At 45.7% G+C, this 15,132-nt stretch overlaps 1 protein-coding gene across 14 annotated transcripts in view; it reads right to left on the reverse strand.

Moving 5' to 3' along the window:
- PTPRS (protein tyrosine phosphatase receptor type S) overlaps positions 1-15,132 on the reverse strand; it is a 308,002-nt gene that overhangs the window by 157,558 nt on the left and 135,312 nt on the right. For all 14 annotated transcript variants that reach the window (XM_083594329.1, XM_083594333.1, XM_083594331.1 and 11 more), the window contains one exon: positions 3,002-3,147. In XM_083594329.1, the coding sequence (XP_083450455.1) occupies positions 3,002-3,147 (146 nt within the window). The remainder of the gene's footprint in view (positions 1-3,001; positions 3,148-15,132) is intronic.

The raw sequence follows: 15,132 nt of genomic DNA on the forward strand, positions 1-15,132 counted from the left end.
GATATTTTAAACATCTTTTTCAATTCATTATATATCATTTCCCAGTATACCACATATGATAAAAAGAACTTTCTTTCTCTTTACATTTTCAAGACTCTCCTGGCTTCAGCAAAAGAAACCTGAAGCTTGCGGGAACTCGCGCTGCGCTCCAAAGGCTTCAGGCGGCTATCCCTGAAGCCTGGAGAGCGAGAGGGGTCGGTGCGCACCGACCCCTCTTGCTCTCCAGGCTTCAGCGAAAGCAACGCGAAGCCTCCGGAGCGCAGAGGGAGCGCTCCCTCCATGCTCCGCATTGCTTTCGCTGAAGCCAAGGAGCCTGCATTTGCTCCATAGGATGCACACACATTTCCCCTTATTTATTTATTTTAAAATAATTTTTATTGAATGTTTTTATGTTACAAAAAATAATACAGCCATACTACCACTAAATATAATTAAGAAATAAAAATTACATGCATCAATATTTAGTTTATTTGTTATTTACCGTCTTATTTCCTCCCAAACATTGCATACAACAACACACATATGTGCAGACACCAACACACCCACACCCACACAGAAAATGATAATAATGATAGTAAATATTTTTTCCCTTTTTATCTTCCAAAGTCTTTTCTTCAACTTTGACTTCCTGTCAAGTCCCTTTGCATATGTTTTATCTTACATTCGAATGGACACAAAACAATAAACCTTTCTATATAACTTTTCTAATACATCCTGAAAACATAATAAATCCTTAATTGTAGTCCACCTCCTTTTAGTTCCTTTATCACTCGAATGCTAGCACGGAGTCAAAACTATTATTGTATTTTTGAACATATTTTTTATAAACATCCCATTTTTCCGCTAATTTTTGCTTTGAGTTTCCTCTGAGATTACAAGTCAGTTGAGCCGTCTCCACCAATTCCTGTAATTTGATTTGCCAATCTGTTATTTTTGGAGCCTCGTGATCTTGCCATCCCTTGGCCACAAGTATACGAGCCGCTGTGGTTGCATACAAAAATACCTCTCTCAGATTTTTTGGGATCTCTTTATCTAAAATACTTAATAGAAATGCCTCCGGTTTTTTAGTAAAAGTTATCCCCATCATCTTTTTTAATTCATCGCATATTTCCCCCCAGAAAATCTTAATCTTTCCACACGTCCACCACATGTGGATCATGTCACCGTTATTCCCCCTTAATTTTTGGAGGGGGGAAAGTGCGTCCTATAGAGCAAAAAATGCGGTATACATTTTTTGCCAATTTCTTTCTTTCTCTGTCACCCCTTCTCCCCCCAATCTCCCTCCCCGCTCAGCAGCCTTCCAGAGGAAGAGCGACGCTTTCAAGATGTCTCAACGGACTGACTACAGAGAGCCTTTTGAAACCAGGCTGAGAGTTGCAGGTTGCGCTTAAAACGACGGGAGAGAAATCTGTTGCATGCGTACGTTGACAAAAACAGGGACTAAAATCACATCACTCTCACACACATACACACTTCACACTGCCCTTCCTCTGAGTCCATCAGACAGAAAAAACAACAACCTAGCGACAAATTTGCCATTTGGATTTCTTATTTCCTGCACCGCACGACAGCTATTTTGTGCAGGAGATGAAAACCCTTCTCCCTCCTGAGCTTGCGCATAGAGAAACATCTGAAGAGACGTAAAAGATTTTGCACTGGGGTGGGTGGGAGAGGGGCACAGAACAAAACACACTGGAGATGCTGAAAGGACGCTTAAAAAAATTTAAGCGCCATTTCCATCTCAAACAACACTTTGAGGGACTAAAGATTGCACATGCACGATTTTATCCTACCGGTCCTCTCAAAAGGACGCACTGCTGTTGCTCAACCCCCTTCCCACTTTACAGTCATACCTTGGGATAAATACGCTTCAGGTTGAGCGCTTTCGGGTTGCGCTCTGCGACGACCCGGAAGTAACGGAGCGTGTTACTTCCGGGTTTCGCCGCTCGCGCATGCGCAGGCGGTCAAAATGACGTCACGCGCATGCGCGGAAGTGGCGAAACACAACCCGTGCAGACGTGCTATTGCGTCTTACGTTCTGTTCAGGATGCGAATGGGGCTCCGGAACGGATCCCGTTCGCATCCTGAGGTACCACTGTATCTTCTCAGCGAGCCTGTGAGGTAGGCTGAGAGACAGCAACTGGCTGAAGGACACCCAGTTTGTTTCCCCGGGATTCGAACCTAGCTCCCAGTTCCTCTCCCGACAACCCGTCCCTCCCTCCTGCCCCCCTCCCCAACTGATGACGATCCATTAATTGCATTTATACCCCCATCTTCGCTCCGAGGAGCTCAATGTGATGTACGTGGTTCTCTCCCCCTCCTCATTTTATCCTCACAACAGCCCTGTGAGGTGGAGAGACTGTGGTCATCCTGTGAGCTTCACGTGGCCAAGCAGGGATTTCAGCCCTGGTTTCCCTGGTCCTCCTCCAACACACTAACCACTGATTTATAAATCACCTCCTAAACAAGTCCGTTTCGGGGGGCCTAATATCCAGCTTTTATCCGGCCCCTGTGGCAGTTGAAAAGCGGAACAACTTCAATCCTAAAAAAAGGTCAACAACTTCGGTTGGCCCTCACGCATAATAATAATAATAATAATATATTATTTATACCCCGCCCATCTAGCTGGGCTTCCCTGGCCACTCTGGGCGGCTTCCAACACAATATTAAAACACATTAATGCCTCAAACATTAAAAGCTTGCCTAAACAGGGCTGCCTTCAGATGTTGTCTAAAAGTCTGGTAGTTGTTGTTCATGTTCACTTCATCAAATCTCTTTGAAAAAAATTTGGGCACCCCTGATCTAAACTTAAGACCCTTGAGAACATTCTTAAAACAGATGTGTTTGAAGCAACACTAGAGCCCTAAATGCTCCCATGTCAATAATCTTTTTTTTTTTTTTTCCATCGCAGGGGTTGGACTAGATGACCCCGGGGTGCCTTCCGACTCCAGGATGCTATGATGCCCTTATTCTCTCCCCTGTAAAGGCAGGAGACGCTTACCTCAAACCTCTGGGAGTTCACTTTCTTCCCCTTCTTGTTCCAGGTGACACGGGGCTTGGGGTCTCCCCTGGCTTGGCAGACGAAAGACGCCACCCCTCCAGAGACCCCGATCTGGTCCACAGGATTCTTGATGAACTCGGGGGGACCTTTATGTGCAAGAAACAGAAAGGGGTGGGAGGGAGAGAATATTGAATAACTTGAAATATTTCACAAATGATGAATAAAGAAAGAGTCAAAATGTACGGATTTTAAAAACAAATTTGTGAGCTTTCAAAAACCAGCAAACCTAAGGTTTGTTGCTTCGCTCTTTAACTATCAGTTTGCCTTATTGCACACCTGTTTAAGCATTTTGCAGCATATATGTGTGCCGAGGAAGGCAACCAAGTTGTCGAGGGTCTGGAAATTAAGACACATGATGAATTGCGGAGGGAATCAGGTATGTTTAGACTGGAAAAGAGGAAACCGAGAGGAGATATGATAGCCATCTTCAGATATCTCTGTCATATGGAGGATGGAGAAGTCTTGTTTTCTCCTGCTCTGGAGGGTAGGACTCAAACTCAGGGCCTCACGTTACAAGGAATGAGATTCCGACTAAACATCAGGAAGAACTTTCTGACAGTAAGAGCTGCTAAGACTGTGGAACAGTCTCCCTCAGGAGGTTGTGGACTCTCCTTCCTTGGAGGTTTTTAAGCAGTGTTTGGATAATAACAACAATAATTTATTATTTATACCCCACCCATCTGGCTGGGCTTCCCCAGCCACTCTGGGCAGCTTCCAACAAAATATTAAAATACTGTCATACATCAAACATTAAAAGCTTCCCTAAACAGGGCTGCCTTCAGATGTCTTCTAAAAATCTGGTAGTTGTTGTTCTCTTTGACATCTGGTGGGAGGGCGTTCCACAGGGCGGGCGCCACCACCGAGAAGGCCCTCTGCCTGGTTCCCCGTAACTTGGCTTCTCGCAGCGAGGGAACCACCAGAAGGCCCTCTGTCATGGATGCTTTAGTTGAGATTCCTTCATTGTAGGGGGTTAGACTAGATGACTCGTGGGGTCCCTTCCAACTGTACGATTCTATGAAGATTGCAGAGCTATGTGGGTTTAACATCCTATTATTTATAACAGATACGGTGGGTGAAATGTGAAATTGATGCCCCTTTCCCTTACAATAGGGACGCGGGTGGCGCTGTGGTCTAAACCACTGAGCCTTGGGCTTGCCAGTTGGAAGGTTGGCAGTTCGACATGGTGCCTGCGAAGGGGATTTCTACACTGCATCGCCGTAACAGATGGAGGGAACGTGCGCACGGCTTGTTCTCGTCACCGACCAGGCACGGGAACCAGTGCGACGACGGAGACTCCCAGGTTTCGTACAGCGAGCTCCATGCTCACACCCACCTTTTCAACCTGTCATGGCAGCTCAGAAACGCCCAGGAAATGAAGAGTCAGCAGAAGAAGATTGGAAGAAATTTAAGGACTATTTACAGAAATACTACAAAATTAATGAACTCTGAAAAGATGTTGGATTGAATTTTTGTGGTCTCTAGCTGTTATGATAAAGATAATAGGGATTAAAATTGTTTAAGTCACTAAATTTAAAAAAAAGTTGAGTGGAAAATAAGGTGTTATTTTAAAAGGAATGTTAAGAGATTAGGATTTGCTGGATCAACAAGTTGAACTAGATAACAAGAAGGGGAGGTACAAGGAAGTCAAAGAAATATGTTATTGAAAAATTGTTATGGAAATTGACTTGTTTTTAATATTTTTCTTTTTCTTTTTCTTTTTGTGTTTATATAAAATTGGAAAATCTAATAAATATTTATAAAAAATAAATAAAAAAGAAACGCCCAGGAAATGCACCCAAAGGGATGCAGAAGAGGGGTGGTGAGGGGGTGTGGCCTCGGAAGAGGGGGTGTGGCCTGGGACAGGTGCAGGGCCTCGGAGAGGATTCCGGGGGCCAGATGCAGAGAAACCTGGCCCCGTGGCCTGAATTTCCCCATCCCTTATGGACCCTTTGTCACAGTCCGGTTCACAGGCAATCAAAGTCCCGGCTGGGGACATCGGCGCCGGGGGCAAGATGGTGGGGCGGGAGCAGGAACGGGGGTCCAGAAGCCGGAAGTCAAGAAGCCAAGGGTCTGAGGGTCAGGAAGCAAGGAGTCACGAAGTCAGGGGTCCGAGGATCAAGAAGCAGGGAGTCAAGAAGTCGAGGTTCAGGGATCAGGAAGCAAGAAGCCAAACACAGCAAGGCAGGGAACGTGTTGCTGTGGCAAAGAGCCGAAGGGAAATGCTGACCTTATATCCCTTCCTGGCTCTTGCCACCAGGTGCTGTGAATTACCAATCGGCCTCACCTGTGCGGCCGCGCCTTGCCTCTCCAGAACAAACTTAGGAAGTCCCCAATCCTGCAAAGCCCTACTGGTCACAGGGCCTGGCTCCTGCACGCACACCTGACACCCTTTCCATTAGTGTCAGAATACATTTATGGGATGGCGGGGGTGGCGTTCGCTGCAGCTGCATCACACCCAGCAGACATGTGCAATCTGCACTATGCAACATTTTGCAGCTGCACATAAACCCACTCCCTGTCCGCAAGAACGGCAGAAGGCAGCTTTATGATCAAGAGCGTTTGTGCGGGCTGGAGTTTTGTGTTTTTTTGGAAGGGGAGGAAATCACCCGAGCACAGCTGTGGCTCTGCCATTTCAATATTTCAGTAAATTTCAAACTAACGAGACAGGAAGAAGCAAGGATGGAAGTGAAATAAGGAGAGACAGATGCCACGCAGAGAGAAAGAGTTCCTCACATCGGGACCTGTCCCAAATCAGCTCTGGGTAACTTACAGTCGGAACCCAAACCAAGCAGAACCATAGTTGTCAACTGTCCCTTATTTGGCGGGAAACTCCCTTATCCCAGCACTGTGTCCCGCTGCTGTCCCTTATTGATGATGTCCCTTAAATTCCCGGGGTTTCAAAGGAAGAAGCTCCTCTCCCTCCCTCCCTGCTTGCCTGGGGACTCGCCTTTGCTCAGCGCTTCCCAGCAGAGACGTGACGGTGGTTTTCCTTGCTGCATCCCCTTTGCCGGGTTGCTGCGCTGTGGGAACCACCACTTGAGGCTTCGTTTGGCTGCTGGCTGGGCTTTCTGCCTTTGGCTCGGAGGGGCTCAGAAGTTGAACATACCTGTGTTCTGAAAATCCCTTATTTTGGCTGCTGATCCCTTATTTTCGAGGCTGCTGGTCCCTTATTTTCCAATCTGTAAGTTGACAGCTATGAGCTTAACCCCACCCCAAAACCGACCTCACAATTTATTTTTCTGGTGCAGAGGCCCAGTTGCACCATGCAATCGACGCATCACCAGTCCACTTTAAATGGTTAAAAGATTATGACTTAGGGAGAGTGTGTCTGAACTTAACAGCACTTAGCTGATTTTGGGGTCGCTGTTTAGATAATGTTGTTAATACTGTTTTATAGATTACAAATGTCGCATTGGTTTGTTAATCATATAATACGACTTTTGCTGTAGTTGTTTAGCTTATTATAAGCTGCTGTTTCGTTAACAGCATTTCATAGATCCACTGATCTATCCATTGTTCCACTGATGTGTTTATTTTTTTCATATGAGCATTTATTTGTGATGCTCTATTATGTTGTTCTTGTTTATTGTTTGTAAGCAACTTTGAGATTCATTTGAATGGAAAGATCAAAATCCTGGGAATTGTGTGGTTTGCTGTGGGCACCGAGAATTGTTAGGAGACCACCCCCATTCTGTTCACAGAACGGCAATTCCCTTTTAAAATATTTTTATTGAGACTTTTCAACATACAATATTATTATTATTATTATTATTATTATTATTATTATTATTATTTATACCTCGCCCTCCCTAGCCAAGGCCGGGCTCAGGGCGGCTAACAAGCAATAATAAAAACAAGTTGAATGAATACAACTTAAAAACAAGGTTAAAATACAACATTAAAATATTGAAACATTAAAGTATTAAAATGCAGCCTCATCACAGGAGGAGAAAGGAAAAGAAAAAAGAAAGAGAGGGAGGGAATCAACTTGGCTCCAAGCCAAAGGCCAGGCGGAACAACTCTGTCTTACAGGCCCTGCGGAAAGAAATCAGATCCTGCAGGGCCCTGGTCTCATGAGGCAGAGCGTTCCACCAGGCTGGAGCCAGTGCTGAAAAGGCCCTGGCTCTGGTTGAAGCTAATCTGACTTCTTTAGGGCCCAGGACCTCTAGGGTGTTGCTATTTATGGACCTTGAGGCTCTCCATGGGGTATACCGGGAGAGGCGGTCCCATAGGTACGAGGGTCCTAGGCCGTGAAGGGCTTTAAAGGTCAAAACCAGCACCTTAAACCTGACCCTGTACTCCACCGGGAGCCAGTGCAACTGGTAAAGCACTGGGTGAATATGCTCCCATGGCAGGGACCCCGTGAGGAGCCTCGCTGCAGCATTCTGCACCCGCCGGAGTTTCTGGGACAGCTTCAAGGGCAGCCCCGCGTAGAGCAAATTACAGTAGTCAAGCCTGGAGGTGACCGTCGCATGGATCACTGTGGCCAGGTCGGGGCGGGAAAGGGACTCTCAAGAGTTTCCTCCAGCACCATAATTCAAAAGCATCAATTCTTCGGCGATCAGCCTTCTTTATGGTCCAGCTCTCACTTCCATACATCACTACTGGGAAAACCATAGCTTTAACTATACAGACCTTTGTTGGCAAGGTGATGTCTCTGCTTTTTAAGATGCTGTCTAGGTTTGTCATTGCTTTTCTCCCAAGAAGCAGGTGTCTTTTAATTTCGTGGCTGCTGCCACCATCTGCAGTGATCATGGAGCCCAAGAAAGTAAAATCTTTCACGGCCTCCATTTCTTTCCCCTTCTATTTGCCAGGAGGTGATGGGCCCAGCGGCCATGATCTTCGTTTTTTTGATGTTGAGCTTCAGACCATATTTTGCGCTCTCCTCTTCCACCCTCATTAAAACGTTCTTTAATTCCTCCTCACTTTCTGCCATCAAGGTTGTGTCATCTGCATTCTCTCTCTAGCATCTAGATATAATTTCCCCACCCCAATTTCAACTTCTTTCCCTGAGTTGCCTCGTCTTCCCTGACTGAAAATGTATTTTTAGCCTTGTCTCATTGCGGGGAAGATTCTTGCAGGCAGGTAAGTGTCCAGTGAAACAGAAGCAGCAAGATTCGCGTACCCTCCCATAAAAAGAATACCAGCAGCTTCTTCCAGACTCGGCGATTACAAGGTACCCAAATGCCTTCTGCACCTTCCAGAGTGAACTCTGACCCGCTCGTGCCCTCAAGTGTGTTGTGTCCCTGTCACACCACTTGACATTGCTGCCACACGGAGCAGAGCATGAGCCGCTGACAAAAGGTGCGCAAGCTTTGTCTTTTGATGCGCACCAGGGGCACGATCTGCTTGGATTTAACTCAGCTCCAGCACGGAGCACTATTGGAGACGCTCCATGCAGGCGAAGGGGGATGCCAAACGGGGGTTGTCTGTGTGCATCTCAAAGCACCGTTTCTGAAGTTTCGTGGGATCCTAGAACTGTAGGTCTGGAAGGGACCTCAAGGGACATGTAGTCCCAAATCCCTGAATTGCAGGTTTGGACACAGCAGCAATTGCCAACAGTAGAAGAATGGCAACGGAAGGTAATGGAATATGCAGAAATAGCTAAATTAATTGGGGAAATCCGACAACAGGGCGAAGAAACATTTCAAAAAGAATGGGAAAAAGTTATGTCGTACATAGGGAAGATAAGGTGAAATAGTGAAACCGGTAGAATTGAAATAAACCTCATAATGTGAAATACGAAGAAAATTCTTGTTGTTGTTGTTAAGTCGTGTCCGCCTCTTCGTGACCCCCTGGACCAGAGCATGCCAGGCCCTCCTGTCTTCCACTGCCTCCGCAGTTTGGTCAAACTCATGCTGGTAGCTTCGAGAACACTGTCCAACCATCTCGTCCTCCATCGTCCCCTTCTCCTTGTGCCCTCCATCTTTCCCAACATCAGGGTCTTTTCCAGGGAGTGTTCTCCTCTCATGAGGTGGCCAAAGTCTTGGAGCCTCAGCTTCAGGATCTGTCCTTCCAGTGAGCACTCAGGGCTGATTTTATGCCAAGGTACACAGGGCAAAATAAACCTATTCTTTTATCTGGCATGAAGGTGGCTGAGAGGAGCCTTCTACCCACGGAAGTGAAGTATTTTTTTTTTTAAAAAACAACCCACCGGTAACAAGAGAGGGCCTGTTGGGTGGTTAATATATATGTGCATATCTTTAAAAGGAAATAGCGAAATAAACGTCCTATTCTTCCCGCCGCCTCTGTGGCATCTGTCATCGGCACAGGGACAAAAAGAACCCCCTTCACAATTCAAATTCTGCTGATGCAAGGAACCTGTGGGATGGGCATGCTGAAAATTTTGTGCATATCTACGTAGGCAAATGTAGATCTTTTGGGGTGGGGGTGGGAATGCAGCCCCCCGGGATCAGAGCAGGTCAAAAGATGGGAATCTAGGAGGTCCCAAATGCACTATGCCAGGGGTCAGCAAACTTTTTCACCAGGGGGCTGGCCCACTGTCCTGCAGACCTTGTGGGGGGCCAGACTATATTTTGGAAAAAAATAAATGAATGAATTCCTATGCCCCACAAATAACCCAGATATGCATTTTAAATAAAAGGACACATTCTACTCATGTAAAAACACACTGATTCCCAGACTGTCCGTGGGCCGAATTTAGATGGCTGTTGGGCCAGATCCCTCTGCCAAGAGGGAAGCATGGCTGTACGAACCCTTAAAAAACTACACCTCCCAGGATCCTTTGGGAGAAGCCATGTCTGCTTAAAGCAGGACGATACAGTGGTCCCTTGGTTCTCAAACTTTATCCGTTCCGGAAGTCTGTTCCAACACCAAAGCGTTCCAAAACCAAGGCGCGCTTTCCCATAGAAAGTAATGCGAAACCGATTAATCCATTCCAGACTTTTAAAAACAACCCCTAAAACGGCAATTTTACATGAATTTTACTATCTAACAAGACCATTGATCCATAAAATGAAAGCAATAAACAATCTACTGCAGTCACACAATCAATCCATCAGTAGCTGGACTGGGTTCCACACTGTCATAAAAACAAAACAAAAAAAAAGAGCCGCAAAAACAGAAGCGCAAAATAAATAGCAAAACCAGACAGACCTCAGTGTAACACTCAAATCAGAAGCGTAACACTCAAAATGGAGCACCATCGGCTTCTGAAAAAAGTTTGCAAACTGGAACACTTACTTCCGGGTTTGCAGCATTTAGGTTCCAAGTTGTTCAACTATTAAGTCGTTTGAGAACCAAGGTACCACTGTACTGCTTTTAATGCATAGGGCAGATGGGGCCTGGTTTTATCAGAGCAATCCCATGGGAATTAATGGACTTGAGTGAGTCCTGTTCATCAATTTCAATCAGTCTACTCTGAGCAGGACTTAGTAGGACACAAATCTCACGGAGCACGTCCTGGCTTGCACTTTGCACAGCTTCAAATCTGTGTTCTCTTTAAAGAAGAGAGAGAAAGGAAGAGTGGGGGTTTCTTTAGTTTTGGGTGGTGGGGTCCAAATGGGCCAGTTTTGCAATCCTTGGTCTCTATGGGAGACCTGTGGACCTCCAGATGTCGTCCTTTTTATTTATTCATTGGTTTAATAAAGTAAAAGAAAATTTAAATCCACATACACCTTGTGTTATCTGGCCGCAAATGGTAATTTTGATTATTGTTCTCACGCCTGGCTTTCTTTCTCTCTCTCTTCTTTTTACATCTTGAATTGTATCTTTTTTATAGTAATAATAATAAAAAATCCAGAATCGATGATCACAACAATAAACGAACAGGAAATTAAATTTATTACTCCTTGCGGCTGTAGGGGGAGAAAATTGAGGAGGCAGGGGGGGAAACCACCCATGCCCCCTTGAGGGAAGACGTGATATATTTATAAACTATGCACTGAGAGGTGACTTTCCCCCCTCTGGTGGTGGTCTTATTTGAACAATAGTATATTGCCTTAACAGGATGAGAAATGAAAAAGTATTCTGGGCCAGAGTCCTTTCTGTCGGGGATAATTCAGACTGAAATTCCCAGGTGTCAAAAAAGGTTATTTATGTACGCCACTACTGCGGCCTGTGTTTCGTTAGCCCCAAAATGGAAAACGAGCGAGGTCCAAACTAAAGAAGAATTGCAACTTAAATTGACAGAATACGCGCAGCTTGCAGGCTTAACGTATAGAATAAGAGAACAAGAAGAACAAACGTTTACAGAAGATTGGAAAACGTTTGATGGATATATGGGAAACAACTGTGTACAGCTGAAAATGCTGGCAGCATAAGATAAACAGTGTAAATAAGTTTTGATGGATGTAATAATGGTTTCGTTTTTTAAAAATATGCAGGGGTTTATGATACGCAAAATGAACCATGGAAAGAGAAGAAGTGATGTCACTGATATCTTAAGCATGCAAAAATGAGTACTTTATAAATTGGAAAACAGAACATTTAATAAAAATTACATACACAAGTTCATTTTTTTAAAAAATGAAAAAGTATTCTGGACTAGGATTACCAGGTCGGCAGTATCCCAGATCCTGAGATTTCAGGGCTCAAACCTGATACCTATATCTATTAGATTTATAGATAAAAAAGGTAAAGAGACCCCTGACCATTAGGTTCAGTCGTGGCCGACTCTGGGGTTGTGGCGCTCATCTCGCTTTACTGGCCAAGGGAGCCGGTGTACAGCTTCCGGGTCATGTGGCCAGCATGACTAAGTCGCTTCTGGCGAACCAGAGCAGCACACGGAAACGCCGTTTACCTTCCCGCCGGAGTGGTACCTATTTATCTACTTGTACTGGCGTGCTTTCGAACTGCTAGGTTGGCAGGAGCAGGGACCGAGCAACGGGAGCTCACCCCGTCACAGGGATTCAAACTGCCGACCTTCTGATCGGCAAGTCCTAGGCTCTGTGGTTTAACCCACAGCGCCACCCGCGTCCCTTAGATTTATAGATATATAGATATAAAACCCATAAAGAAGGCTGATCGCCGAAGAATTGATGCTTTTGAATTATGGTGCTGGAGGAGACTCTTGAGAGTCCCATGCACTGCAAGAAGATCAAACCTATCCATTCTTAAGGAAATCAGCCCTGAGTGATCACTGGAAGGACAGATCGTGAAGCTGAGGCTCCAAGACTTTGGCCACTTCATGAGAAGAGAAGACTCCCTGGAAAAGACCCTGATGTTGGGAAAGATGGAGGGCACAAGGAGAAGGGGACGACAGAGGACGAGATGGTGGGACAGTGTTCTCAAAGCTACCAGCATGAGTTTGACCAAACTGCGGGAGGCAGTGGAAGACAGGAGAGCCTGGTGTGCTCTGGTCCAGGGGGTCACGACTAAACGACTAAACAACAATAACAACAACAGATATAAAACAATAAAGGCCCAGATTCAGCTCCCTCCACCAGAAGGGACCCAGGCACACCTGTAGGAGTCAGGACAGGTGTGGCAACCCTATTTTGGAGGCAACCCCTTTGCTCTTTCGTCCCTTGGTGCAAAGACAGCAAACAAAAGAAGGAAGTTTTTGGTTAGCGATCGTTTCCCGTTTCCGTCCAAACTGGGGAGCTGTGGCAAATGTAGTCAGGATATGAGGCTACGCTTGGAAGTCAACTGTCTTCCTGCAGTCCTCAAACGGGAAGTTGTAATTAAGTGTAAAACTTCCTGGATTTGTTGGTTTGTCTGAAGAGAAGGGGGTGGCCTGTGTGGCTGAAACACTCGCTTATATCTTGCTAAGGAGACACCTCCTAGAACAGGGGTCAGCAAGCAGGGAGCCGGTCCACTATCCCTCAGACCTTGTGGGGTGTCGGACTATATTGGGGGGGGGGATGAACGAATTCCTATACCCCACAAATAACCCAGAGAAGCATTTTAAATAAAAGCACATGTTCTACTCATGTAAAAACACCAGGCAGGCCCCACAAATAACCCAGAGATGCATTTTAAGTAAAAGGACACATGCTACTCATGTAAAAACACGCTGATTCCCGGACCGTCTGTGGGCCGGATTGAGAAGGCGATTGGGCCGGATCCAGCCCCCGGGCCTTAGTTTGCCTACCCATGTCCTAGAACCAGAGAAGTGAGAGTTAGAAGGGACCTCAAGCATCATCTATTTCAATCCTCTGCAACGCAAAAATCTCTCTAAATTGAACATATGATGATATCCAAATGCGGGAAGTTTTTGCTTCACTGTGGTCCCCATTTGCATGACACGTTTGGGAGTAATGTTAAATAACCGATCGATCGGTCCTTTTATTTGTATGCCACCTTTCCAAAGTTAACACCAAGGCAACTTAGAACATACCGTATTTTTCGCTCTATAAGATGCACCAGACCACAAGACGCACCTAGTTTTTGGAGGAGGAAAACAAGAAGAAAAATATTCTGAATCTCAGAAGCCAGAACAGCAAGAGGGATCGCTGCGCAGTGAAAGCAGCAATCCCTCTTGCTGTTCTGGCTTCTGGGATAGCTGTGAAGCCTGCATTCGCTCCGTAAGACGTGCGCACATTTCCCCTTACTTTTTAGGAGAGAAAACGTGAGTATTATAGAGCAAAAAATATGGTATTTTAAGAACTGCATTGCTACGAATGTAATGGAAGTAGTCGTGAATGATTAGATTTGTTTGATAATTTAATTTATTAAATCAATCAACTGTGCATTTAATTACATATACTTAATTAAATATATTGTGCATATAGACCCCTGCCTATACGACACAAAGCAAAGTGCTGCTTGGCTCAAGAACCAAAATCTCTGCTAACAGATTCCACCCATCTTCCCCCCTCTTCCTCAGCCACCCCTCCTGCCTCATATGGAACAGGAAAAAAATGAGATTAATACCAGGCGACGATTCTCTCCCTTTTGTTGCATGTGGGGGAGAAGCAAGGGCTCCTCACCCCCCCCCCCCGCCATGAAAAAAAATTGTGAAAAAAAACAGCAAGCAGAAAATTATAATCATTTTCCTGTCGGTGTCCATCTGCCTTCAGCACATCGCCGCCTTGTCACAGAAAGTCCATTAAGAATATCCGGTGGGGAAGTACAGAGGGGGGAGGACAGAGCCTCACTTTAACCATCAAGACAAGATAATTACAGGCCACAGAGAGAGAGACAGAGAGAGAGTTCCTTTAACGGACTGCGCCTGTCAGTTTCCCCTCAAGTGAAAACAGAGGAAATGGCAGGATGAAGGAACGGAACTTTCTTTTTAGAAGTGACGGCTGTTATTTTTAAGCTCAATTCCCCATAGAACAGGGGTAGGCAACCTAAGGTCCGGGGGGCTGGATGCGGCCCAATTGCCTGCCAAATCCGGCCCGTGGACGGTCCGGGAATCAGTTTGTTTTTCCCTGAGTAGAATGTGTCCTTTTATTTAAAATGCACCTCTGGGTTATTTGTGGAGCCTGGCCGGTGTTTTTACATGAGTAGAATGTGTGCTTTTGCCGTATTTTTCGCTCTATAACACGCACTAGAACATAACACGCACATAGTTTTTAGAGGAGGAAAACAAGAAAAAGAAATTCTAAACGAAATAGTGGATATATGATTTTTGTGGTTCATGCTGTGGCCACAGACATGTGATCTGACAGTGAGTTTGGAGTAGCCCAATGCAAAAATCCTGAGGATCCATGTGGATCCATGCTTTGTAACCACGGAGGAGGGAAGGAAGGGGAACCATGGATCCTCTGTTCACGACTGCAGCAGATCCCCCCCGCCACCCGCAGGCATTCGCTCCATAACACGCACAGACATTTCCCCTTACTTTCTAGGAGGAAAAAAGTGAGTGTTATGGTGCAAAAAATACGGTATTTAAAATGCATCTCTGGGTTATTTGTGGGGCCTGCCTGGTGTTTTTACATGAGTAGAATGGTGCTGTGGGTTAAACCACAGAGCCTAGGACTTGCCGATCAGAAGGTCGGCGGTTCGAATCCCCACGACGGGGTGAGCTCCCGTTGCTCGGTCCCTGCTCCTGCCAACCTAGCAGTCCGAAAGCATGTCAAAGTGCAAGTAGATAAATATGTACCGCTCCGGCGGGAAGGTAAACGGCGTTTCCGTGCGCTGCTCTGGTTCGCCAGAAGCGGCTT

Source organism: Podarcis filfolensis (genome assembly GCF_964270895.1).
Source record: "Podarcis filfolensis genome assembly, chromosome: 18".
NCBI lineage: Eukaryota > Metazoa > Chordata > Lepidosauria > Squamata > Lacertidae > Podarcis > Podarcis filfolensis.